The 24,795-nt window shown below is 43.2% G+C and overlaps 1 protein-coding gene across 2 annotated transcripts in view; it reads left to right on the forward strand.

Annotated features, from left to right (window-relative positions):
* SNX9 (sorting nexin 9) overlaps positions 1-24,795 on the forward strand; it is an 89,731-nt gene that overhangs the window by 48,853 nt on the left and 16,083 nt on the right. Inside the window, exons 5-13 of one of the 2 annotated variants that reach the window (XM_086318542.1) lie at positions 639-731; positions 6,251-6,416; positions 8,677-8,824; positions 10,078-10,162; positions 12,164-12,289; positions 12,407-12,524; positions 18,895-19,025; positions 23,152-23,255; positions 24,513-24,616. In XM_086318542.1, the coding sequence (XP_086174668.1) occupies positions 639-731; positions 6,251-6,416; positions 8,677-8,824; positions 10,078-10,162; positions 12,164-12,289; positions 12,407-12,524; positions 18,895-19,025; positions 23,152-23,255; positions 24,513-24,616 (1,075 nt within the window). The remainder of the gene's footprint in view (positions 1-638; positions 732-6,250; positions 6,417-8,676; positions 8,825-10,077; positions 10,163-12,163; positions 12,290-12,406; positions 12,525-18,894; positions 19,026-23,151; positions 23,256-24,512; positions 24,617-24,795) is intronic. The other variant, XM_086318541.1, reaches the window with a different exon arrangement.

Here is a 24,795-nt window from a genome sequence, read left to right on the forward strand (position 1 = left end):
ATGGTTGTGGAGCTGGGATTCGAAGCCTGCAAGCTGGGCTCCAAGGTGGTCCCCCTCAGCGATGCTGACTTGGCCACTGCCTAGCTCCGGGGAGCGTATCGGTTATCTCTTCTCAAGTCAATTCTACACACCAAGGTGGCCAGCGGCTCAGGAGCTCGCAGAGTTCACGGCCTCGCAGGCTGTTCTGTGCTCTTAGCCAGTCCTGGGTAGGTTCTTTGTGGCTCTCAGGTTCCAGGAAGCTTTGCTCATCTCACATCTGGTAGCTTTGAAAGCACTAGTTCAACATCCTGACGTTTTGTAAAGCTTGGCATTGCTTTTCCTCTGGAGTTCTTTTTCTGTGACTGTATGACTCGCATGGTATTTGTTCCATTCCTTCTGTGCTGTGTATAATTACTTTTAGTACTTCAGTGATGCTGTGTTGTGACAACAACAGTCTTCAGAACATACATTAATGCACGGAGGATAACCCGCTACTATGCACTAGGGCTTTGGTTTCTGCGTGTAATGTTTGTGCATGAGTGGCATGCTGGAATTTTCTGCTGAACTTAGCCCTGCTATGCATTTGCTTTTTTTAGCTTCGGTATACTCTTTTTTTTTCCCCCACCCTTCATTTACTGAGCACCTTTTTTTATTTTAAGGTGGATATTTTGGCTCAGATTGGTTGTCTTGAAAGTCTCAGCCAATCACCACCTTCTTCATCTTCTCCTTCTCCTTCTCCTTCCATAAATAAGGTAAAATTCAATTTGAAACCCTTAGAACTAATCCTTTTCCCCCAAGCAAGGTGTTGTTTCCGGTAAAGTAGCTAACTAAATAAAGGTCTTCTTGGAAACATGGCAACATAGAAAGTGGGACTTATAGGAACTGAAAGGGTGATTGGGATTTATAGCTTGGAGACCTTTCAGCTAAGACTTTCAACGAGACTTGATTGATGAATTTATTCCAGGGACAGTGAGGTCTAATGAAGGATTTTTAACCATGGAGTTGACAGTCTGGATGTTTTTGATGCTGTAAGGGGGGCCAGCCCAGAAGAGAATGATGACTCAGTAGAAAGGAGAAAGAGGGAAGGCCTGGGAGCAAAGGAAAAGAGAGGCCCCTCGAGACCTTAGCGGAGGAGCAGAAGGCATTATCGTGCCGCCAGATGTCTGCAGGTGAGGGACGGAAGGGGTTCTTGGAATTGAGAGCAAAGAAGTCAGAGGCCAAAGGATCGTTAAACCACTTGTTCTATAGCCCAGTTCGTTGCAACTGGGGTTAGGCTTTGAAGAAAAGCAAGATCTCAGCATTCAGCACACAGAAAATGTGCCAAAACCCCCAAGAATCAAGACTTGCTTTTGAACTTTATGGCAAAACATTTCTGTCTTCTTTCTCTTTCTTATATGTATCTGAAGGAAACAAATCTTTGGCTAGAATAGAAAGTATTTTAAGTGCCTATAATCACCTATTTAAATAAAAGTTTCTCTATTAATGTGATCTGGCATTATTTTGAAAATATAATTGATGGTCTTTTCCTCTAAAGTGTAAACTAATGGGGATTCACTCAAAGATTACCAGTCATCAGGCTTTTCTTTATATTCTAAGTGAGCCCCCGTGTAGTAAGATGACCTCTGCGGAGTTTGTGCTATGTGCTAGATAGATACTCTGTGAGATGTTTTATATGCATTATGTCTTTTAATCCTTACAAAAGTCCTGTGAGGAAGTTAATGCTGTTATATCCATTCAGTAAGTATGGAAACTAAGAGAGATGGAGTAAGTGGCCAAGTTCATACAGCTAGTAAGCGGTAAAGTTGGGATTCAAACCCAGACAGACAGCTCTAGAGCTTAAATTCTTAACCACTGCGCCCAGGAGAAGTTTACTTGAGTCTAATTGCTACAGTTTCATAAAGGGATTTAACGTTCAACCTGTGGGCTGTTTACTTGAGTCAAATTGCTGCAGTTTCATAAAGTAAAGTGAAAGTGGCTCAGTCCTGTCCCAGCTCTTTGTGACCCCATGGACTGTACAGTCCATGGAATTCTCCAGGCCAGAATACTACTAGAGTGGGTAGCCTTTCCCTTCTCCAGGGATCTTTCCAACCCAGGGATCGAACCCGAGTCTCCTGCACAATTTCATAAGGGGATTTAAAGTTGAACCAGTGGGCCAGTGTTCTCATCCTTGCCCCCCCCTTTACATGTGTATGTGAGATGCACAGCTTTCCTGCAGGCTTGGTGCACAGATGGAGAGTAGAGCGTGAACAAAGGGAAGGATGTGGGAAAGTCTGGGAAACTGCAGGCTGATGCGTAGAATGAGGATCAGTGGCGACTAGTGAGGATGGGGACGTCGTGGAAGGAAAAGGTAGGATTTTGATCAGTGGACTAATGAGCTTAGAATCCATCCTATGGTCAGTGAGGTCTAGTGAAAGGTTTTGAAATAATGCAGTTGAGTTGGTCATGGCCAGGGGGCTGGGTTGGGGGGGGGGTGTGGCGGTTGTTACCATAAAGGGAGGGAAAAGAAGAGGATGAAGACCTCGCTGGGTAGAAAGAGGAAGGAGAGCTGGCAGAAAGCAGAGGAGAGGCTTGGATGGTCGTGTGACCAGGTGCCTGCAGTCGGGACAGCAGGGTTGTTGGGGGTGGAGAGCGGAGGAGCCAGAGGCCAAAGTACAGGAAGGGCGGGTTCAGGGGGTGGCAGACCCTGGCTTTGGGAGCTGGTTGTTCAGTACTGCTATTAGAGGAGGGGCCCTAGGGATAGAACCTGGGGAGATTTCTAGTTGGTCAGGTTTGAAAGATTTATCAGCACAAGTCAAGCTGAAATAAGAAAGAAGGAATATTCCCCGGGGGTGAGAGGGGTTTGGGGTTGGGGCAGGGGGGTGGGGCGTGGGACAAAAGCAAACAGTGATTTGCCAATACGGATTTCATCACCTAGGTAGAGAGCCAAGGTCCTGCACATGACCCAGTCATGATGCACTGATTATAAACGATTTATTAACGAAGTAGTTTTTCAGAGTATCATGTTATGTGTTTCAGTTTTTTAGGATACTTGCTGTGAATTTCATGTCCCATTTGTTCCTCCGTGTTGCTAGGATGCCTCTCTCTGCCGGTTTGCCAACAGTCTTACTCTCCAGCGGGGCAGGACTTTCACTCGTCTGTTCTAGATTGCAGCTCTCTGTTCCTTTTCCTCAGTAGTTTCTAGAAATGCCAGACGAATATCTGTACTGTCATGTTACCATCCAGAATTTGCAGACCTTTTGAAGTTTTTATTGTGAAAACAAAACCTCCTGGTTTAGAATCTGGAGAGCACAGAGTATCTGTTCCCCCACCCCCACCCCTGAAGAAAGCTGTGGAGGAAGGGATTCTAACTGCGGTGTGACTGGCCAGCTCTCAGCACAACAGCCTTCTTTTCCAGAATCCACTAGAGTGGCTTGAGAGGAGCTCCTTGTCAGCTGTGTATTTGAGAAATTGACAGTCATATGGATGAAATGTCTTTCTTCTGTTAATATTTGACGTTGAGCAAAATCATTAGTAACATCATCTTGAAGGTACAAGAGATGTTAGAATGCAGTCATATTTCCTTTGTAAAACGTGTGCTTTGTTGTCGACGCTTCTGGTAGGTGGCTGGCAGTTATCCCTCCATATGTCAATTGGTGAAGAGTGAGAAAAAACCCAACCACGGTGGCATTCTAAAACATTAGAGAGGCATATGAGGCCATTTGGGTAATTCTCTCTCTCTCTAATATCAGGTTTGTTTCATTTTGTTTTGTATGTGAGAAGGAAGACTTTGCTATTCCATGTCCTTGAATTAATAGATTTCAGCATTGAAAAAAAAAAATTTTAAGGCACTATTTGTTTTCCCTAAATTTATCTACAAATTTAAGGTTCAAATGAAATCACATTTTTTAAACTTGACATGTTGTTGTTTAGTCACTAAGTCGTGTCCGACTTTTTTGCAACCCCATAGCCCACCAGGTTCCTCTGTCCATAGGATTCTCCAGACAAGAATACTGGAGTGGGTTGTCATTTCCTTCTCCAGGGGATCTTCCTGAACCGGGGATCAAACCTGCATCTCCTGCATTGATGGGTGGATTCTTTACCACTGACATACTAATCCTAAAACTGAAGGTTGTTTTAGTTTTAAAAACAGAAAACCAATGCTGAAGTTCACTGTAAAAATAATAAAAGATGTTATGGTAAAGTACAAACTTCACCATATGGCATTCTGTCTAGTGGGCTCCAAAGTAGTTTGGTATTAGAGGAATAGATTATAGGAAAGAGTCCCAGAAATAGTCCCAAGTTCAGGGTATGGTAAAGGTGGCTTTCAAATCAGTGGGGAGAGAATGGATTATTCATTAAATGATGTTAGGGTAACAGATGGCTACAGGAAAAAATTAAGCTGGATTCCTATATTATTTCTTATACCGAAGTCAATTCCATACAGGTTGAAGGTTTAAAATTTAAAAATCTAGGATGAACCTAGAGTCCATTATACAGAGTGAAATAAGTCAGAGAAAAACAAATGTCGTATACTAATGGATATGTATGGACTCTAGAAAAATGGTGCTGATGATGCAGTTTGCAGGGCACCAGTGGAGACGCAGACTAGAGAACAGATTTGTGGACTTAATGGGGGAGGAAGGGTGGGAAAGAAGCGGAAAGTAGCATGGGAACTACCATGTAAAATAGATCGCCAGTGGGAGTTTGCTGTATGACTCAGAGCTCAAACTGGGGCTCTGGGACAACCTAGAGAGGTGGGGAAGGAGGTTCAAGAGGGAGGGGACATGTGTATACCTATGGCTGATTCATGTTGATGTATGGCAGAAGCCAACACAATATTGTAAAGCAATTATCCTTCAATTAAAAGTAAATAAATTATTTTAAAAATCAAGAAAACAACAACAACAAAAAAACTGGTTGCCTCTGGCTCCTCTTACTGCAGTATTCCTTGAAATAGGGTGCCATGTATTACCCATTTGAAAATTTTATTTATAACATTAATAAACTATAAAATTATGCAAAAGAATAATGGTAGAAAATATTTTAAAAATAACTTGGCATGATAGCCCCATTTTATGCAAGACGCCACCCCTTGGCATGTAGTAGGAGTGTAGGAAGCAGTTTGACAAAATCTTATCAATTTTATTAATAAATGCACACTTTCATTACCTAGTAATTTTCTTCCGGGAATTTCACATAGATCTATTGGATATGTGAGGAAAGATGTATAAGGATGTACACTGCAGCGTTATTAGCAGTAGCAAAACACTGCAAACAAGTTAAGTGAGCATCAGCACGTGCTGTTTAGATGATGGGAAACAAAGGAATTCTGTGGAGTCGCGTAAAAGAATGTCATCGTCCACATGCTGATGTGTTAATACCTAGGAGAATGTTTCAGGCTATGGAAAAACAAAAGAGAAGTGCAGAGCAGAAAGTGTAATTGGGGCTCACTTAGAACGTGTTTAAAGCAAAGAGAGTCTCACTGCATGGCCTGTGTGAGTAAGTATGTGGCTCACTTAGAACATGTTCAAAGCAAAAAGAATCTCACTGCATGGCATGTATGAGTAAGTATGTGGCTCACTTAGAACATGTTTAAAGCAAAAAGAATCTCATTGCATGGCATGTGTGAGTAAGTATGTACAAAGGACTTTGTTAGGAGTCGTCGTCTCTGAGAGAATGACTGGCATCTTAAGGTGGTAAGAATGGTTTTATATTTCATATCCTTTTATTCTTTTGATTTTTTTTTAAACTGGTAACATAATACCTTTTGAAATAAAAATTATCAAACAGTTAAAAATACAACTGATTACTATCAAGCAGTTAAGGTCAATAAAGCATATTATTAGCATATATAAGCTCAAAAACATATTAAGTGGAGAAAAAAAGCATGCAAAGAGATACAGACGGCACAGTGTTGTTCAGGTCAGCTTTGAAAATAGAAAATAGTTGTTATTTATGAATATGTCACATATTCTGTTACACAGTGGGAGTGTCAGAGCACGAATGAGAATGAGAGCAGCTTCATAAAAGCTGTTACTTGGGGGAAGGGGAAAAAAGAGAGTTTCTCTGTTAACAGTTGTAAAGTTCCTGAGCAAACACGGCAAATTGCTAGCAGTAAAAGTCGATTGATGCTGCTTTTTGTGCTTGCCTACCTGTTTCTAAAATTTTATTTTTTTAATTATTTTACATTTCTATCAGTTTTCAGCACCCCTATTCAATTGCTTCCTACTGAATTGAGTAGTGCTTTGTAGAAGTCACAAATATCCTCTCCTTTTTTTACCCCTAATAACAGGTCAGCAGTGGCAGTGACCCCTGGTCAGCCTGGAATGCTTCCAAACCTGCAAACTGGGAAAGCTCGGATGGCTGGGGAGCCAAGCCGGAGGGGGCCACAGCCCAGAGAAGCGCTGCCAACAACTGGGACTCGGCCTTTGGCCATCCCCAGGCCTACCAAGGACCAGGTGAGGTGGAGGGCACCCTTAGAGGGCATCCCAGGACCAGGTGAGGGGGGCGCCACCCTTAGAGGGCATCCCAGGACCAGCTGAAGGGGAGGGGCACACTTAGAGGGCATCCCAGGACCAGGTGCGGGGGAGGCCACCCTTAGAGGGCATCCCAGGACCAGGTGAGGTGGGGGGCCACCCTTAGAGGGCATCCCAGGACCAGGTTGGGGGGGCACCCTTAGAGGGCATTCCAGGACCAGGTGAAGGGGGCCACCCTTAGAGGGCATCCCAGGACCAGCTGAAGGGGAGGGGCACACTTAGAGGGCATCCCAGGACCAGGTGCGGGGGAGGCCACCCTTAGAGGGCATCCCAGGACCAGGTGAGGGGGAGGGGCACCCTTAGAGGGCATCCCGGTCAAAGGGGTTTAATCACGGGAACTGTGGTCTCACTCACTAATGGCAAACTGACTCTTCTGAATCCAAATGAGGTAATTATACTCTTTGGTCCACTCTCGGCTCCCTGTCAAGGAGAACCTTGTCAGCATGCAAACGCTTGCAGGGACCAGGTTCATAAAGTGAAACAAGAGAGTGATCCTTTGGGGCTGCTGGAGGACGGAGGTGGGCAGCAGGTTGATGCGCCACAGGAGGACTGAGCTGGTGTTCCTCCAGAGAGGCTGGAAATCTCGATTTTTTTGTCAACTTCCCACTTTAAAATCCTCGCTATTAACACACATTTGTTTTTAAATCTCGGGCCAAAAAAAATATGCACAAATATGCACATGGATTGACTGTGGTTTATCACCTGCCGGTTTATGACCTCTGACTTAGCTGTTCTGTCATTTCCTGGACTACCTGTTTGACTCCCCGGTGCTTAATGGAAACACTGAGGCAAAGGAAGACTTTCTAAAAGGAGAAACAGTTAAGGAATTAAGAAAGGTTATTTATGTCTGTTCTGAAATTAAGAGACCCACCCATTGTTTTGTAATGACCCCTGTCTGAGCTCATTATGCCCAGAACTGAGTGTGCTGAACGGCAGGGGGCAGGGGGCGTGGGTCGGGAGCCTTGAAGGGCGCAGGTGCTGCTTTCTGGCTCCCACCTGGCCCTGGAGTCGGAGGCTGGGTCCAGACCAGACTGCTGACATCACTTCTGCAGTGACGTGGTGTTGCTGGAATCCTGGCCCAGATCCTTCTGATACCTTCTAGTCTTTTCTTTTTCCTTTTGACATTTGTCTCTGGGCTTCTCGTGGTGGCACCCTCAGGGAGGAGACCCCAGGGCACTTTCCTGCCTAATGTTGAAGGGACACCTTGGGCCTTCAGAGGTGGGAGACGGAGGCAGAGAACAGTGGCGGAGGGCGGGTGAGCGGGAGGAAAGCTGGCAGCACCCCATCTGACACGGAGAGGATCACTAGAATGTTAGGCTCCCGATGCTGGTTTAGTCACGACTTGTCCCTTCTCCTCCACCGCCTCATCCTTCTCTGGCCTGCGTTATTATTCGTGTTACGCAATTCCTTTTCAAAGATCTGTCACCCTTTTGTCCTCCCCAGTCTCTTGGCTTAAAGGGTATTTGACCTGTTTGTTTGCAAGTTTATAAAGCTAGGTTTATCAATGTGTAGGTGGCCCAGGGGTAAAGAGTCCACCTGCCAATGCAGGAAACACAGGAAACATGGATTAGATCCCTGGGTTGGGAAGATCCCCTGGAGAAAGGAAGGGCTACCCACCCCAGTATTCTTGGCTGGAGAATTCCATGGACAGAGGAGCCTGGCGGGCTACAGTCCATGGGGTTGCAGAGAGCCAGACATGACTAAGCAGGACAGCACAGCCAGGCCTCTAGCAGACCTTCCCTGCACACCAACGAGGGTTTGCTTGGCATCTTTTGGCCGCACCACATGGCATGTGGGGTCTTCGTTCCCTGGCCAGGGATTGAACCCGAGACCCCTGCATTGGAAGCACGGAATCTTAACCACTGGACCACCAGGGAAGGCCCTCCAGAGTGTTTTTATCGTTGACATTTATCTGAAGTTACTTGGGCCAACAGCCCTCTTTAAGTTGTTTCTGACTTGTCTTTTGTGCCAAAAGGCAGAATCCTCAAGACTCAAAACTGTAACTCACAAGCGTAACAACAGAGCCTGTATTCTTCGCATCTTTATTGTAATCCTGACCATGTACCCTTTTCTTCTTCTTTAAAAAATTGGTTAACCCAGTTGGTAGCTGTTACCAGAAAATTAAGTCATCCCGTCCTTATTTGGTCTCTCTTTACCGACAATCTTCTGTTCTCACCTCCAGCAACTGGTGATGATGATGACTGGGACGAAGACTGGGATGAGCCCAAGTCATCTCCCTACTTCAAAGATCCAGAGTCGGCAGAAGCAGGAGGTGCTCAGCGAGGAAACAGCCGGGCCAGCAGCTCTTCCATGAAGCTGCCACTTAACAAGTAGGTGTAAGAGCTGGGGGAACGGGGGCTCTCGTATGAGAGGCTGTGATGCGACAGAGAGGCTGTTTCTCTTTCCAGTGATCACAGAGTTTGGGGCGTGATTTGATCGTGTCTATTTTTTTATTTGGCTCTTAGCTTGGAAGCTTTTTTTTTTTAAGTGAAATATATGTTCCGTTTAATAATCTGCCAAATACTCTTTTTTACCTTTATCAACTCATGACATATTGTTTCATTGCTGATGTCACAGGAAAGCTAAAAATAATAATGATAACTTTCTTTTAAATGTTTTACCACGTATTGATCTGTTACCATGACCAGGCTTTGTGCAGAGCAGTTTGTGTGTTTTCTCTCGTGGTGCTCTCACACCCCTTTGTGGTACATATGATCTCTTTTACTCTCGGAAAAACTGAATCCCAGGGAGGTAAAGGAAACGATATGGGCCCCTGTGAGTGTAACATTGGCCTTTAGCTTGCTTTAGGAATGAAATCAGACGTAATACGGCTGGTTTTTGTAGAAATAAGATTTCTTTTCCTATTTTAGGTATTTTGCTTTCTGAACATTTTTACCCCCTGTTTATTTTTTAAAAAAAATTCTAAAACTCAATCTTGTCTTCTTTAGAAGTTGCGCTTTGGGTGGGTATACATTGATTCCACCTTTTCTTCCATTTTAGAACTTTGCTTTGGGTGTAGATTTGATTTCTGGAAATAGCCAAGTTTATCATGTTTGAAGTCTCTAAGAAGACAGGTTCCGAAGACAATTTCCAAAGAAAATGGCACAAGTCCTTATGAACAGTGGCAGTTTCTTCGGGGTAATTGTGGCCTCCTGAGGGAGAATGTGCACAAGCACTTTAATTTGGATGTAAGATGCTAGCGTGTGGCCTTCGCCCCATGGAGCCATCTAGACCGATCTGCTCAGTACTTTCTGTCTGCCTCTGTGCCTGGGGGACAGTCTCTAGTCTGCCCTTCGGTCTCCGTGTGGTAATAGAGTGTCTCAGATCAAGCAAATCGAGCACCCATAAATATCACACCTTCTGGAGTCAAACTTTCCTCTTACCAGATAAAGCTTAATTAAATGACTAACTGGCTGTTGAACAATCTGATTATGTCAGGTTTCATTTACCTTAGTTTCCTAGTTCCAGTACATCTGAAAGACAGAACAAGTTCAAACTGTTGTATTAAGTAAATGTGGATGAGAGCTATAGAATTCTTACAAGGAAAAGGATAAGACTCACGAACGTTTGTCCTCATGATTAGATTTCCTGGATTTGCAAAACCTGGGATGGAACAGTATTTGTTGGCCAAGCAACTGGCAAAACCCAAAGAGAAAATTCCGATCATTGTAAGTTTGTTTATTTTTTGCTTTGTTTCTAATTAAGCTCCTGTATAGTATCTTAAAGAAGGTTATTAGTCATTTAGAAAGTATTCTTAAACACATTTAGTGCTCCAGGTAAGTAACTGACAGTATACTAAAAGTATAAAAAATAGCATAAATTAATGCCCATTACTGTCTAGGCATTCTTTATTTTTACCTTTTCAGACTACCAGTAATTGAACAAATACCCATAGTATATATGTGTTTTTTATAATATTTCTTTTTCTGAAGTATCTTGAAGTTACCTTTTACATGCTGTTTTTCTACTAGCCAAACATATTTAGATAATAAACACAATTCAGATATTTAGGTTTCTACCTTGGCAGAGTACATGCATGTTATCAGAATAGTTCCCTTTTCCTCTGTGTTGGTAATAGTTTTCTCTCATTAAATCAATTGTCCAGTTCATGGTAAGGAGCTAGCAAATGAAAGCTGGCAGTTAGTGACACCATTCAGAATATCCATCTTTGAAAGGCTTGCTCATAAGATGACACAGGCTCTGTGGTTTCACCCACATGTTGACTGTGGATAGATTTTCTAAGTGTTACCTAGCTGTATATTTCCAGATAAAATTTTAGAAAAGAACTGTAGCTGTCTTCTGACCCTGTTGATTTAGTCATGTAACTGTAAGTTGTGAATAGGGCAGGAGGACAAGGGGCCTTGAATGTAATCACCATGGACTCAACTCAGGAGGAAATAATTTAGTCTTATTCTATAATCTTTGGGTCCTAGGAGACTCAATAATATTGCAAGAATGACACTATTTTTTATATTACTTGTTCCTACTTCTTTGGAATGCTTGAAATCCTGGAAAACTCCAGAGAGAAGGGCTGTGAAAAGAGCCCTTTAATCCTTCTTCCCTGAACACAAACTTGGAGTGATTATCTTCTGAATGGTTAGGTTAAAGATTTTTTTTTTCTTCAGATGTTTTTGTAAATACTGAACATGTATCCTGTTCTTTTTATTAAATTTAAAAATTCCACAGAATCAAGAGCCCATGGCCCCCCTGCCCCTCAGATTCTTGTAAGCATGGGACTTTGTCATAAGCGTGAGAGTGTTGGAACAGAGCCGAAGGACCCCGGCATTTGAGTTGTCCCACATATTTTAGTCAGGCCTGCCTGTGTGGGCTTCTTGTGTGGAAAAGGAAGTGAGGAAAGCCATAGAGGCTTCAGAAAACCAAGAAGAAGCAGAGACCTGGTCCTTTGGTTTCAAGGTGTAGCATCCCTACCCACTAGTAAAGTAATGACCTCATGGATGTCGGGCCCTGGTCGGTCAGAGTCTCCTCTCTTGGGCCCCGTCACTGAGGGAAATTCCCCAAAGCTCCTCTCAAAGGTTCCTGCCCTGCAGCTTCAGGAGGGTTTTCTGGACCTGGGTCCCTCTTGGAGAATCATAATATTAAGCACTTGTTGTCAGAGACCTATAGTCCTTTATTAAAGCTCTCTAGGCCCCAGTCACCGTCCTGACCTAGTAGCCTCTGAACTTTCATACCTCACCTCGCTTTTTCCTCCTTTCACCTTGAAAAAGAATTAGGGCATACAGAAGATGAGAGTAAGCGTTGAGGGAGTTTGATGGCAGTTTGGCATTGCTGAGACAGCCAAGTGTGTCGTTTTATTTTTCACAGAGCTATTAGTCTGCAGTAGATTTGAAATTTTTAAAAGCTAGCCCTTCATTACATAAAACTGGGACAGCTGGACTGGAGAGAGATTGTGTCCTGCCCAGCATCCTCTCGAGGAAAGGCAGCTCGGCCCCTCTCTGTGGCCTAAGATGCCCACACGGGAGCAGAAGTGCCTCTCGATTAAGTGTGTTTTTCAAATAGAACCTTAGTAAGAACAGAGAGCATTTATATAGATAATTTCTCAAAGAAGAGCAAGAATGACTCTCCTAAGGACTTCCAGCCCTAAAAAGAATCACTTGATGATTTATATCAATTGTGTTAACTGATTTTCCACCTCTCCCTGCAATGTGTAGGTTGGAGATTATGGCCCGATGTGGGTTTACCCTTCCTCTACATTTGACTGTGTGGTAGCAGATCCCAGGAAAGGCTCCAAAATGTACGGTTTGAAGAGCTACATTGAGTATCAGTTAACCCCTACTGTAAGTATCTAAGTTATCAAAACAGAACCGTGCTTACATTACTAGGAACGGCTTGCTTTTTTCTTCATTTTCTGTAGTTGATATTGGTAACTTTTTTTCTCTTTCCTTCTCTTGCAGAACACTAATCGATCAGTAAACCACAGGTATAAACACTTTGACTGGTTATATGAGCGTCTGCTGGTTAAGTTTGGGTCAGCCATTCCAATCCCATCTCTTCCAGATAAGCAAGTCACAGGTGAGTGTGTGTGTGACAGAACTCAAGACAACAAGTGAAAAGACTCCAGTGAGAGTATTCAAAGCAAATCAGAAATGGCACTTTCCATCCTCTAGTGGAGCAAGATGCAGGAGTCTGGAAACAGCAGCTAACTGCAGCCATAAATACATATATAGATACACACACATACACACACATAGTCCACATATTTGGTAATTGCCTACACACCTAACAAAAAGGTTCCATAAATTTGTCTGTCAAGAGTCCCTATGCACATGTGTGTCTTGAATTCTGACAAAGTCACCGTGTCTTTGCCGCTACACCTTTTCCAGTCCCTGTGTCTCTATTGCTCACCCTTTCCTATAAGAGAAATATATGCCTTTTTTATATGTGAAAAATGACCTGGGAAAAACAGGTATAATTCTAATTAGAAAAACAGAATACTTCTAATAGTCTAAGGTAGAAATTAAAGTGTATGACCCAAATAATGTAAACGCATTACATACTGCAGCTGTCATTTTCATTGATGGTGCTGTGCTCAGTCCTGTTGGACTCTTTGGAACCCTGTGGACTGTAGCCTGCCAGGCTCCTCTGTCCATGGGGTTTCCCAGGAAAGAATACTGGAGCAGATTACCATTTCCTCCTCCAGGGGATCTTCCCAATCCAGGGATCAAACCCATGTCTCTTGCATCACCTGCATTGGCAGACAGGTTCTTTTAACACCGCGCTACCTGGGAAGCCCCTGTCATTTTCATCACAAGTCTGTAAACACCAGATGTAGATGCCACAGAGCTTCTAAGTGTTAATGTAGGAAGTTACCAGGTTTTCTACTCAGTTATTTTGGTGACTACTGGTATTTAAATATTTTTATTTATCATTAGTAATCACCCTGTCCCTTTTCTTATTTATTTACATGTCATTCCCACCCCCACCCCCACCCCCAAGTAATCTCCTGGTAAATAATCCACAGTGCTACCAGAGCTCCTCATAAATATGCAGTCAGAGAGTGTTTTTCCTATGTCTGTTTTGAGAACGATCAGTGATTTTTTTTTAACCCTTTCGCCTAATCCAGAAACTGGAATGTTAGTACTTAGGAGTCAGTGTGTTTGTCTTAGAATAAAAGTTTGTAAAGAAGCTGAACTTCATGTAGAGATTAGAGTCTCCATGTCTAGCTAGAAAATATTGCAATACATGAAGCTCTTAAATAGAGAGAGAAGGATCAAAGATGAGAGTAAGACTTGAAAGCTGGGAGCTGGAACGGTGCAGGAGGAACGGACAGGCTCAACTGGGCCCGTGAGGAGCGTGGACGGGGAGCTGGGCCCGAGGGGTCTGGGGGGCTGGAGAGGATTCGGTCCTCACTCAGCAGGAGTGAGATAGAGACGAGAGAGGGGCTGGGGGCTGGGGGCTGCCCCAGCCCGGGCAGAGCCCGCTCAGGTGGTCCAGCCTGCAGGGAGGTTGGTCCCGATGTGCCAGGCGTCACGTGTGCCCTGGCCCCTCACGCACGGGCGCTCTCAGCTCAGACACGCACAGGTGCCACTCAGAAGTGCTGAGAAGGGATGTGATGTGATTTCAGAGCTCACACCGTGCAATGTGGACTAATCCTCAGAACCGCTGACTCAGGGTAAGGGAGTTATTCTCCTTAAGGCGCGGCTTTGTGCTTTGCTTTGTGCAGTGTGTATGCTTCTCCGAAGTGTTTGAAGAGATGAAACTGTTTTTAAAGAAATTTTTTTTATTTTGATTGTGGGGGGAACTTTTCAAAATTTTCACATTGTCCTAGCAGAACGGAGGAGTGGGCCTGCATTGCCCTCCCGGGGGTGACACCCAGGCAGCCTCTCGAGGAGCCCAGGTGGCAGGTTGGGTGCGTGGCTGCTTCCTCCCACTCAGATGTGTCACCCACCCCAGTCCTGCGCCCATTGAGTATCCTCACTGTCCCTCCTTTCTGTCATCCATATTGTTTTAATCACAGCTCTCTTTCTAAAAATTTAGATTTCTTTCCATGAAAACTTGAGTTCTGACTTTCTCCACATTTTCAAGTTTGAATTTTAAACTCTCCTTTATCAACTTGGTTAGCATAATATGTTCTCCATGGTGTTGAACTAAATGGATTAATGAGCTATCTTAGACTTGTGGGGGTTTCTCTTATTTTTTTTCAGTTTTAGTACACTGTTTATTTGGAATCAGATAACCCATGGCCTATCCTAAAGCATCATGGAGTCATGGTTCTCCCATAGTAAGGTTTTTTTTTTTTTTTTTTTAAAGTCAGGCTGAAGCCAGGGGATGTCAGAGAAAAGCACAGAAGCAACAGCCCCTCAGTCCGAAGAAAGTTGGGCTTTGATTCCCTGACTGGGCCGCGTGCCGAGGAAACCAGGAGGCACAGAGCCGCTCTGTTTCCCCCTGCTCTCGTTTGCGTCCTGCCCGAGATGCCCACAGCATCATTATTGTATGAACGCCCTTCCCTTAAATCCTGGAGAGGAGAAAAAGGAATACCAAGTAGATGATGTCATGACGTTTCTGTGCACTCGATAATCTGTCCATGGAAAGCTTAGAGCCGAGATTTTTCTAATTTGTTTATGGATTTTATTCTTTACAGAATAACATTGAATTAATCTGGTTTTATTTCTGGGGGTCAAACTGGTATATTAACATACTTCATGAAAACCCAGGTCAGGGTCATGGGAAATGGGCAGATGGAAATCCCTCCTCTCCTTTTTCTTAATTCTCTGGAACCTGATAAGCCTGTCCTCACAAGAACAAGATAATAGCTGAAGTCACAGTTTGTAAATAGACCAACTGTGTCAGAAAAAAGTTTTAGGAGAAATAAGAATGACTAATTAATTCCAACCAATGAGTAGGTTATAAACTCTTGTATTGTTGACTTGCTCGTAACGCGGAATTCAGTATAGCCCTTAGGTCTGTGCTGACTTCCAGGGTCTCTTCTGTCCGTGAGGTGGGTCACCGTCTGCACGGTGTCCAAGGTTCTGCAGTACTTATTAGCCTCTGCTCCTAGTATGTGCAGAATTTGAAGTGTTTTAACATACAGGAGGGGGTCTAGTTTTGTAGTCTTCAGTTTAACATCTAGGTCTAGGGTTTATTTTGAGTTAAGGTTTCTATAAAGTGTGAGGTGGTGGAGGTTTATGTTATAAATCTGGTCATCTAGTGGTTCTTGGACTATCTATTGAAGAGAGTATCCTTTCTCTGTTGAGTTTCCTTTGCATTTTTGTCAAAAAATCAATTAAGCATATTTGCGCAGGTTTATTTCTGGACTCTTTAAAGTTCCATTGATTTATGTGTCTATCCTTTTGCCAATACCACACCACCTTGGTTATTGTAGCCTTATAATACAGAAAGTCTTGAAGTCAGGTATATAAATCCTCCAGCTTGGTTCTGTTTCAAAATTGTTTTTAGCTATTCTTTTTCTTTTGCCTTTCCATGTAAATTTTAAGAGTCAGCATGATTCTTTTATAGTCAGATACCTATAAACAATCATGCTAGGGTTTTTATTGGAATTGCATTAATTCTGTAGACCAGTTTTGGGACAACTGAAATCTTTTTTTTTTTTTTTTCCACTGCCACCAACAGCACTGTGCAGTTTTATTAACCATTCAAGTACAGTAGCGTCTATAAGATCGGGACAGAATTGGGATTTTAAAGTGAGCAGATATTCAGCATCTAACAATTTGAAAGAAGCCACTGCATACTCGTTTCACAGAAATGTTTTCATGGAGCCAATACAGTACTAGCCGTTAGCCCAGCACTCCAGGTGTACTCAAGTAGGAAAGACGCAACAAGAAACAGCTACATTAGAAAGACACTTTAGAAAAAGAGTAAAACACTTTTCGTTTCTCCCGCTTTAGCCCCTAAAACAACATCATACCATCTGGATCTACCTATACAGTCCTACATCAGCTTGTAGAATATTTGTCAGGAGGGCAAAAGTAAAATGACACTGGCCAGTGAGCCTTTGGATATTTAGGAAGGGGATGGGGAGGAAGCCAGTTCTCAGAGAAGTCGTCTTCAGTCTCCTCAGCAGGATCTTTGGGTCCTTTGTTCTTCCGCACTGCCGCAGTGTGCTTGTCCTCCTCTCGCAAACGCTCGGGTTTGGCAGCCACTTGCGCCTCGGTTCTCTTCGCGGGCTTCCGGTTCTCTTCGCGGGCTTCCGGTTCTCTTCACCGGCTTCCGTCTTAGGGGTCAGCTTCTGTTCCGCCATTTTCTTGACGTCGTTCTCTTCTGTCGCTTTCTGAAGCTCTTCTTTCTCGTGCTCTCGTTTCTCAGCGAGTTGCTTCAAGACCTCAGCTTCATGGGACTTGCATTTTTCTTCTGCAGCTTCTAATCTCTTCTGAATTTCCTCCAGGGAAAGATCCTTCCCCTTAGGAGGGGAAAGGGGACATCCTGGGACAGATTCTTTTGGTCAAAGGCTGAGAATCAGCTCAAAAGCCTGGCCTGAGGCACGCTTCTCTGGTTCCTTCACCTCAGTACCAGAGGCAGCCATGGTGAAGAGAAGACAGGAGACCGGCAGCTACTCTACACGGTTCACTGGCAAGGAAAACCCTATTCAGTCAGTCCCAGCCGCCTGGCCACCCTCTGAGAATTGAAATCTTAATATGTAGTGTTCCAGTGCAAGAACTTACATATGTCATATTTGATTTTCACATAGGGTTTTATATGTTTCAGCATACAGATTCTGCACATATTTTCCTAGATTAATGTGTAAGACTTTCATGGGGTGGATTCTATGGTAAAGGAAATAGAATGGAGTACAGAGATGGGGTGCAGTCCCAGGCCAGAGCACCCCGGAATCCCCTCTTCTGGCCTGAAGGTCAACAGTTTGGGAGCATAGACACTTCTCACAGGCTGTGTGCCTCTGGTTGATTTCCACAGCACTAGTTTTTGTGGCTTTTGTTCGGCTTTCTAGTTGCTTTTTAGGACTAGGATTCAGTTCAGTCGCTCAGTCATGGCTGACTCTTTGCAACCCCGTGAATCGCAGCACACAAGGCCTCCCTGTCTATCACCATCTCTTGGAGTTCACTCAAACTCACATCCATCGAGTCGGTGATGCCATCCAGCTGTCTCATCCTCTGTCGTCTGGTTCTCCTCCTGCCCCCAATCCCTCCCAGCATCAGCCTTTTCCAATGAGTCAACTCTTCACATGAGGTAGCCAAAGTACTGGAGTTTCAGCTTTAGCATCATTCCTTCCAAAGAACACCCAGGACTGATCTCCTTTAGGATGGACTGGTTGGATCTCCTTGCAGTCCAAGGGACTCTCAAGAGTCTTCTCCAACACCACAGTTCAAAAGCATCAATTCTTCGGTGCTCAGCCTTCTTCACAGTCCAACTCTCACATCCATACATGACCACTGGAAAAACCATAGCCTTGACTAGACAGACCTTTGTTGGCAAAGTAATGTCTCTGCTTTTGAATATGCTATCTAGGTTGGTCATAACTTTCCTTCCAAGGAGTAAGGGTCTTTTAATTTCATGGCTGCAGTCACCATCTGCAGTGATTTTGGAGCCCAAAAAGATAAAGTCTGACACTGTTTCCCCATCTATTTCCCATGAAGTGATGGGACCGGATGCCATGATCTTCGTTTTCTGAATGTTGAGCTTTAAGCCAACTTTTTCACTCTCCTCTTCCACTTTCATCAAGAGGCTTTTTAGTTCCTCTTCACTTTCTAGGATTGGCTATTGTCACACTCACCTATAGCCAGAATTTCCATCTCCAGAAACTTTTTAACTGATAGTGATTTTATTAGGCTTATAAAAATTTTGTGTTCACTTGATGTTTGGTATGTAAGGTTTGTTAAACTGATTTTCTACTTTTAAAACAGAAATATCACCCATTAAGCTCTTGTTTTATGATGGCCTTAAGTTCTGTGATAGCAGCTTTCATTATTGCATTCATGGAAAAATTGCATTTTCTATTTTTCATTTAAGTAGTTGAAAAAGCAAAACAGGGGAAAAAAACTAGTTTGTGTTACTTTTCATAATACTTAATTTAATTCTGTACATCTGAGATTATATTGTATTTAGATACATTTTTATAAATATAGAAATTTCACCTTCTTGATAAGAATTGCTTGTTAATTTCCATATTATCACCCCTTTCTTGCCTGTAAGGCTTCATATGATCATCCAGGCACTGGCATGTTAGTTTATAAGAAAGAGAAAGTTTTTCATATTGAGATAAAATTTGCTTTCGGATTCGTGGACTACCTTTCTTCTGGGCCTTTGAACATCCACTGTGTTGCTTGTTTTTAGGTTGTTGAAAAATTACCATGGTTTACCTTTTACCAAGTAACTCTCTGCCAGTAGCCATATGAACAGCCTTTCCACCTGGGTAACAGTGATTCCTCGTAGGCAGAGTCACACATCACTCTTGGCATGTCTCTTGCAGGTCGCTTTGAAGAAGAGTTTATCAAAATGCGCATGGAGCGGCTTCAGGCCTGGATGACCAGGATGTGCCGTCACCCAGTAATCTCAGAGAGTGAGGTCTTCCAGCAGTTTCTAAATTTCCGAGATGAGAAGGTAGGACATTTTATTATAATCTTAGGGGATATTGAGAATTGTCACATTCATACCAAAGAAGTTAAATCATGTTGATTAGTTGGCTGTTTCTAAGTAATAGTAAAGTAGTCACAGCATGTGAGCAAGGAGTTTTTCAGAATGGTTTTCTGCAAACCGGGAACCAGTTGGCCCTGTGAGGACCTGTGAGGGTGAGGGATGTGATAGGATGCGGGGCTTTTTCCTCAATGCTCTTAAATATAGGATGGACGCCAAGCTATGTAGGATATTTTCAGCATGAAGTTAGGGGAATAGTGTGAATGATTTCTTAGGATCATATCTTGACCTTACAGTGTAAATAGTGTAATGAAAAGTAGATTCATAAGTGAAGCTGCTTTCTCAAAGCCGCCTTGTTTGTCCAGACTGTTGTTGTCTGTCCAGGTCTGCCTCTGCCCCGTGGGCAGTCATTGTGTCTGCAGTCACTGTTCTCATTTGAAAATCAGGAAGAAACTGGCTGCTTGTCATCTCACTATTGTTGTCTGCTTTGGAAATAGCTGTGTATCACCTTAGTCTTCTATTGTATGCAATCATTTGTTTGGTCATGCTTAGTGTAATTATAGGTTAGAGATCATTCCATTTAAATATTTGAGGTCTTTTTGCATTTCAGAGTGAATGCTTACATGTCAAAATGTAATATATAGCAGTTAAAAAAACTATGTGGAATCCCCTCTAAATTGGTGCCTTAATGCTGTTGGTGCACAGGACTTTAACAAGGGCTTGTTTGATCTGTCTAGGATTCTGCTGAGGCAGCATGTCTAGAGAATTCCCTGACGGTTCACTGGTTAGACTCCACGCTCTTACTGCCGAGGGCCCGGGTTCAATTCCTCATTGGGGAACTGACATACCATCAGCTGTGTGACATGGCCCCCAAACCCCAAAACAAACAAGAAAACAGGAAGCATTTCTAAAGGTTGTGCTTTATGCAAATTATAGACTTTTTTTTTTATATATATATACAAGAGCAACAAGAAAGAACTTGGAGCCAGGGCACTTGGTTTTAGTCTGGGCTCTGCTTCTGACTACCTCCATGACCTTGACCGAAACATTAATTTCTTTGGGCCACAATTTCCTCACCTGCTAAATGACAGTATAAAACTAGAAAATTATTAAAAATTGTGATTCTCTGGGCAACAGTAGCTCATATAGATGGTTGGACATAGAAAACCCAAAAGAACCTACAGAAAAATGTAAGTATATATTAAAATCCATGAAACACTGCTGAGAGAAATAAAAAGAAGACCTTAATAAGTGTTCCAGCACTATGTTTTATGAATTGAAGAACTGAAAAGATGTCCTCCATAGAAAATTTAAGCTCCAAGAATAGCCAAGATACTCTTTAAAATGAAGATGAAATGGAGGAAAACTTTTCTGGATGTTGAGACTCATTATAAAGCTAAAATATTTTAAAAGCAGATCAGTAGAATAGAATGGGCCCTTGATTTATGACAAGAATGGGTCTGAGGATGGGGGGGATGGGCAGTCTTGTCTATCAGTGGTGCTGCATTGGATGGCATCTCCATTGGATGGCATCTTTGTTGGCTGGCATTTCCGTCGGATGGCATCTCTGGGAAAAATAAATGTGATCACTGCCTCACAACAGGCTGTTGATTTTGTTAGGTTTGATGTTGGTATTTTGGTAATGTTTTTGAGACATGGCCCTTATCTGTTAAAGATACATAGTAAAGTATTTATAGGTGAAATGGTATTATATCTGAGATTTCCGTTAAACAAGAAATAAAAGTAGGATGGAGGAGACCAGATAAAACAGGTTTGGTGAAAAGTTGATAATTTTTAAAGCTGGATCTATAGGGGTTTATTAAAATATTTTTCTTTCTACTTTTATCCAGTTGAAAGTTTCTACTGTATTGAATCTAAAAAAATTAATTTCTGATGGTTTACAAGTTTAAATGTGAAAGACAACACAATACAGCTTCTAAAAGGTAACAGGAGAAAATCTTCATACCCCTCGGGTAGGGAAGGATTTCTGATATTAGACACATACAGGAAGAGACTGACAAATTTGACTACCCTGAAAAAAAGAACCTTGGTTTATCAGAAGTCATTAAAAAGAAAAAACAAGTCGAAGATATGAACGTTTATAGCCAAAAAAGGGCTGGATTTTAGAATATGGGAAAACCCATACAAATTGATAAGAAAGGTAAACCAGTAGACAAATGGGAGATTTGGTAATGTCCCTCACAAAGCTGGCTTAAAATTCAACATTCAGAAAACTAAGATCATGGCTTAGATGATGCATCTGGTCTTATCACTTCATGGCAAATAGATGGAGAAACAGTGGAAACAGTGACAGACTCTTGGGCTCCAAAATCACTGCAGATGGTGACTGCAGCCATGAAATTAAAAGATGCTTGCTCCTTGGAAGGAAAGCTGTGACAAACCTAGGAAGCATATTAAAAAGCAGAGACATTACTTTGCCTACAAAGGTCCATCTAGTCAAAGCTGTGGTTTTTCCAGTGGTCATGTATGGATGGGAGAACTGGACAATAGGAAAGGCAGAGCGCCGAAGAATTGATGCTTTCAAACTGTGGAGAAAACTCCTGAGAGTCCCTTGAACAGCAAGGAGATCAAACCAGTCAATCCTAAAGAAAAGCAACCCTGAATATTCACTGGAAGGACTGATGCTAAGGCTGAAACTACAATACTTTGACCACCTGATGTGAAGAGCCGACTCATTGGAAAAGCCCCTGATGCTGGAGGAGATTGAGGGCAAGAGGAGAGGGAAGGATAGGATGAGATGGTGGGATGGCATCACCAACCTGATGGACATGAGTTTGAGCAAGCTCTGGGAGTTGGTAATGGACAGGGAAGCCTGGTGTGCTGCAGTCAGTGGAGTCACAAAGAGTTAGACACAACTGAGCGACTGAACAACAACAACTCACAAAAGAAAATATCTGAATCATCAGTGAGTGTAAAGAAAAGCACTTAATCTTATGAGTAATAAGAAATGCAAATTAAAACCACAGTGAATAAACTTACCAGAAGGCTAAAATTAGAAAGACCAAGGATACTATGTGTCTTGTTGGTGAGAGAAGGAGCTTCTGAAACTCACACACTGCTGGTGGGTGTGAAAGCTGGTGAGACCAGTTTGGAAAACAGTTTGGCATTATCTACTTGAATAACTCTCCACGCCTGGTTATATCCCTACAGAAGTGCATGCACACGTGCACCAGGAGATGTGTACACGGTGGCTTTATCCTCACCAGGGCCACTGATGGCTGCCTGTAGTAGAATGGGGTAAATAAACTGGGCAACAGTCACAGGAATATTATACAGCCATGAAATGAGGGAACTCCAGCTGTAACAACAGTGTGCATGTAACTTCTCAGCATAGGTTGAGCGACTAAGGCCAGACACAAAAGAATGCCAAGTGTTGGGTTCTTAGCTAGTTCACAGAAGTAGCAAAACCATGGTGTAGGGGTTTAGGTGGTGAAACTGTATGACATGAGGAACTGAAAACCATAAAAGAGTGGGTGGGTCATGGTTACCCCTGGAGGGGAGGGAAGGGGTAGTGACGGGGAAGGGATGAAAAGGGGGCTTCCGGAAGTCCAGCGCTCTCCTCTCTCTTGCCCTTGGAAGTAGTTACACAGGAATTCATTGTATGAGAATTTGTTGTACTGCATAGTTTTGCTTTGGGCACTTTTCTGTGTGTGTGTATATATATATATATAACTTGTAATAACTTTTTAATAGTTTATAATATTGGTTCCTATCTTATATTTAGAAAAGCTTTAATCTTTTCAAGAAAACAACCTACAATGTTGAGGTGCTTTGTCAGACTCCCAGGGTGTGTTTGTATGGGTGGGTGGGCCTCAGGAAAGGAGAAGTCCTGGCTCACCTCAGTCCGAAAGGATTTGGGCTCTTAAGGACTGTTTTGCACAGCGGCACCGTTCACACCGTTCACGTGCAGGATGGAGTTGGAGATGCAGGGGTGCAGAGGGAGACGGCATGGGCACTGCCTCCCGAAAGTTAGAAGGATAAAGACGGTCAGTGAGTCGACAATAGGACGGGATTTTGAAAGAGCTGTTTGGCTCCACTCCCCACTTTAACGTCATAATGTTCCTCTTTACAGGAATGGAAAACCGGGAAGAGGAAGGCTGAGAAAGATGAGCTGGTGGGAGTTATGATATTCTCCACCATGGAGCCAGAGGCACCTGACCTGGACTTAGTAGAAATGTAAGCGATCCTGCCAGCCTCCGCTGCTTCCCCAACCAAGCCTGCCTCCTCTGCTCGCAGGCCTTGGCCCGTCTGACCACACCTGGAATTCACATCATCAGACGAAAGGGTGTGAAATGAGTGGGGTTTGTAGTCAGAAGTTAAGGAGAACATTGCTTGTACTTGAAACACTGTCTTTCTAACCATAACATCAGTTAAAGTCCACTTCCTTTTTACCTTGAAGTCAGTGATTTCATAGTTGACACAGTGGTTAGTGGTTATTAACAATAAAGCGTGATGACACGGCATGGCACCGGGCCAGCAGACACCCACAGATCAGTCCACGGGCTAGAAATCTCTTTGAACATAGCCTTGAAGAGAGTCATCTCAGGCCTGTTTGTCCAGTGTTTTTTTAATCCCTTGTTTTTAATCTTGTCATCTTTTTAATGTGGGCTTGGTTGAAAGTCTGAAGTAGTTCCTTTTTTGTATAAAGACTCATAAGAGATCTTGTGTGTGTTCATAGTAATAATTTTAAGCAGCCTTTTTTCTTAATGTATAACCATTGCTTATGTTTTACCCAGTATATAGACAGTCTTCTAACTACACAGAGAGAAAATCAGTGTTAATATGTCGACTTAGGTCTGTGTTCTTCCAAACCCTGCTCTGTACACATGTATCCGAAGGGAAAATGGTTGTGTAAACAAAAGTGACCTCGCGTTATACAGTCTCTATTATAACCTCCTCTTTCATTTAAAAGTGTATTGTGATCATTTTTTTCAAGTCAGGAAAAGCTTTTTAATCCTGAAGGAACTGGCGTCTTCTGTATCACTTAGATGCTGTGTGTGTAGGTTTATTTTCTCTGACTCATTAAAGTATCTGTTGGAATGAGTGAACAACTACCGCTAGCACCCATGCTGTAGAGTCAGCAGCACCTACAGTGATTGAGCTTCACTCGGTAAGATATTCAAGAAACGAAGATTTTATTTACTTTAGAACAGTTTTTGTTAGCATTCCCAAGGAATTGGAGGGCGAAAGGAAGCAGAGTTAAAATGTAAGTGGCAGATGTTGAAGCAGTTCTTTCAAAACCTGAATCCAGCCGGTTTTTAAGACTAATTTAGTTACAGCGCAGTTGCTAGAATGCACGACATGGGTACCTGTGGTCAGGCTTGCTGTGAGCTCCCCTGACCACACTGGACTTTTCTCCTCTTACACCTCACACTGTCTGGACGTTGGGTAGTGAAGTCAGGGACACAACCTCCTCATGTTTTTGCCCCACAGAGAACAGAAGTGTGATGCTGTCGGCAAGTTCACCAAAGCCATGGATGACGGCGTGAAGGAGCTGCTGAACGTGGGGCAGGAGCACTGGAAGCGGTGCACAGGACGTAAGTGCCGTCCCTGGCGTCCCCCTGGGAACCAGCCCCCGCAGGCACAGACGTGCTCAGTGAGCCGGAGCGGCGTCACACCCACGGCACTCTGAGGAGCCTCAGTTCCCAACCCTTGTTTCAGCACAGAAAACTGGCTTGAGCAAAGCCAGTTCAAGAACCCCCGTAAAAAAGCATCA

Source organism: Bos grunniens, chromosome 9 (assembly GCF_055505025.1).
Source record: "Bos grunniens cultivar Pamir isolate PY7600 chromosome 9, Bosgru_T2T1.0, whole genome shotgun sequence".
In the NCBI taxonomy this organism is placed as follows: domain Eukaryota; kingdom Metazoa; phylum Chordata; class Mammalia; order Artiodactyla; family Bovidae; genus Bos; species Bos grunniens.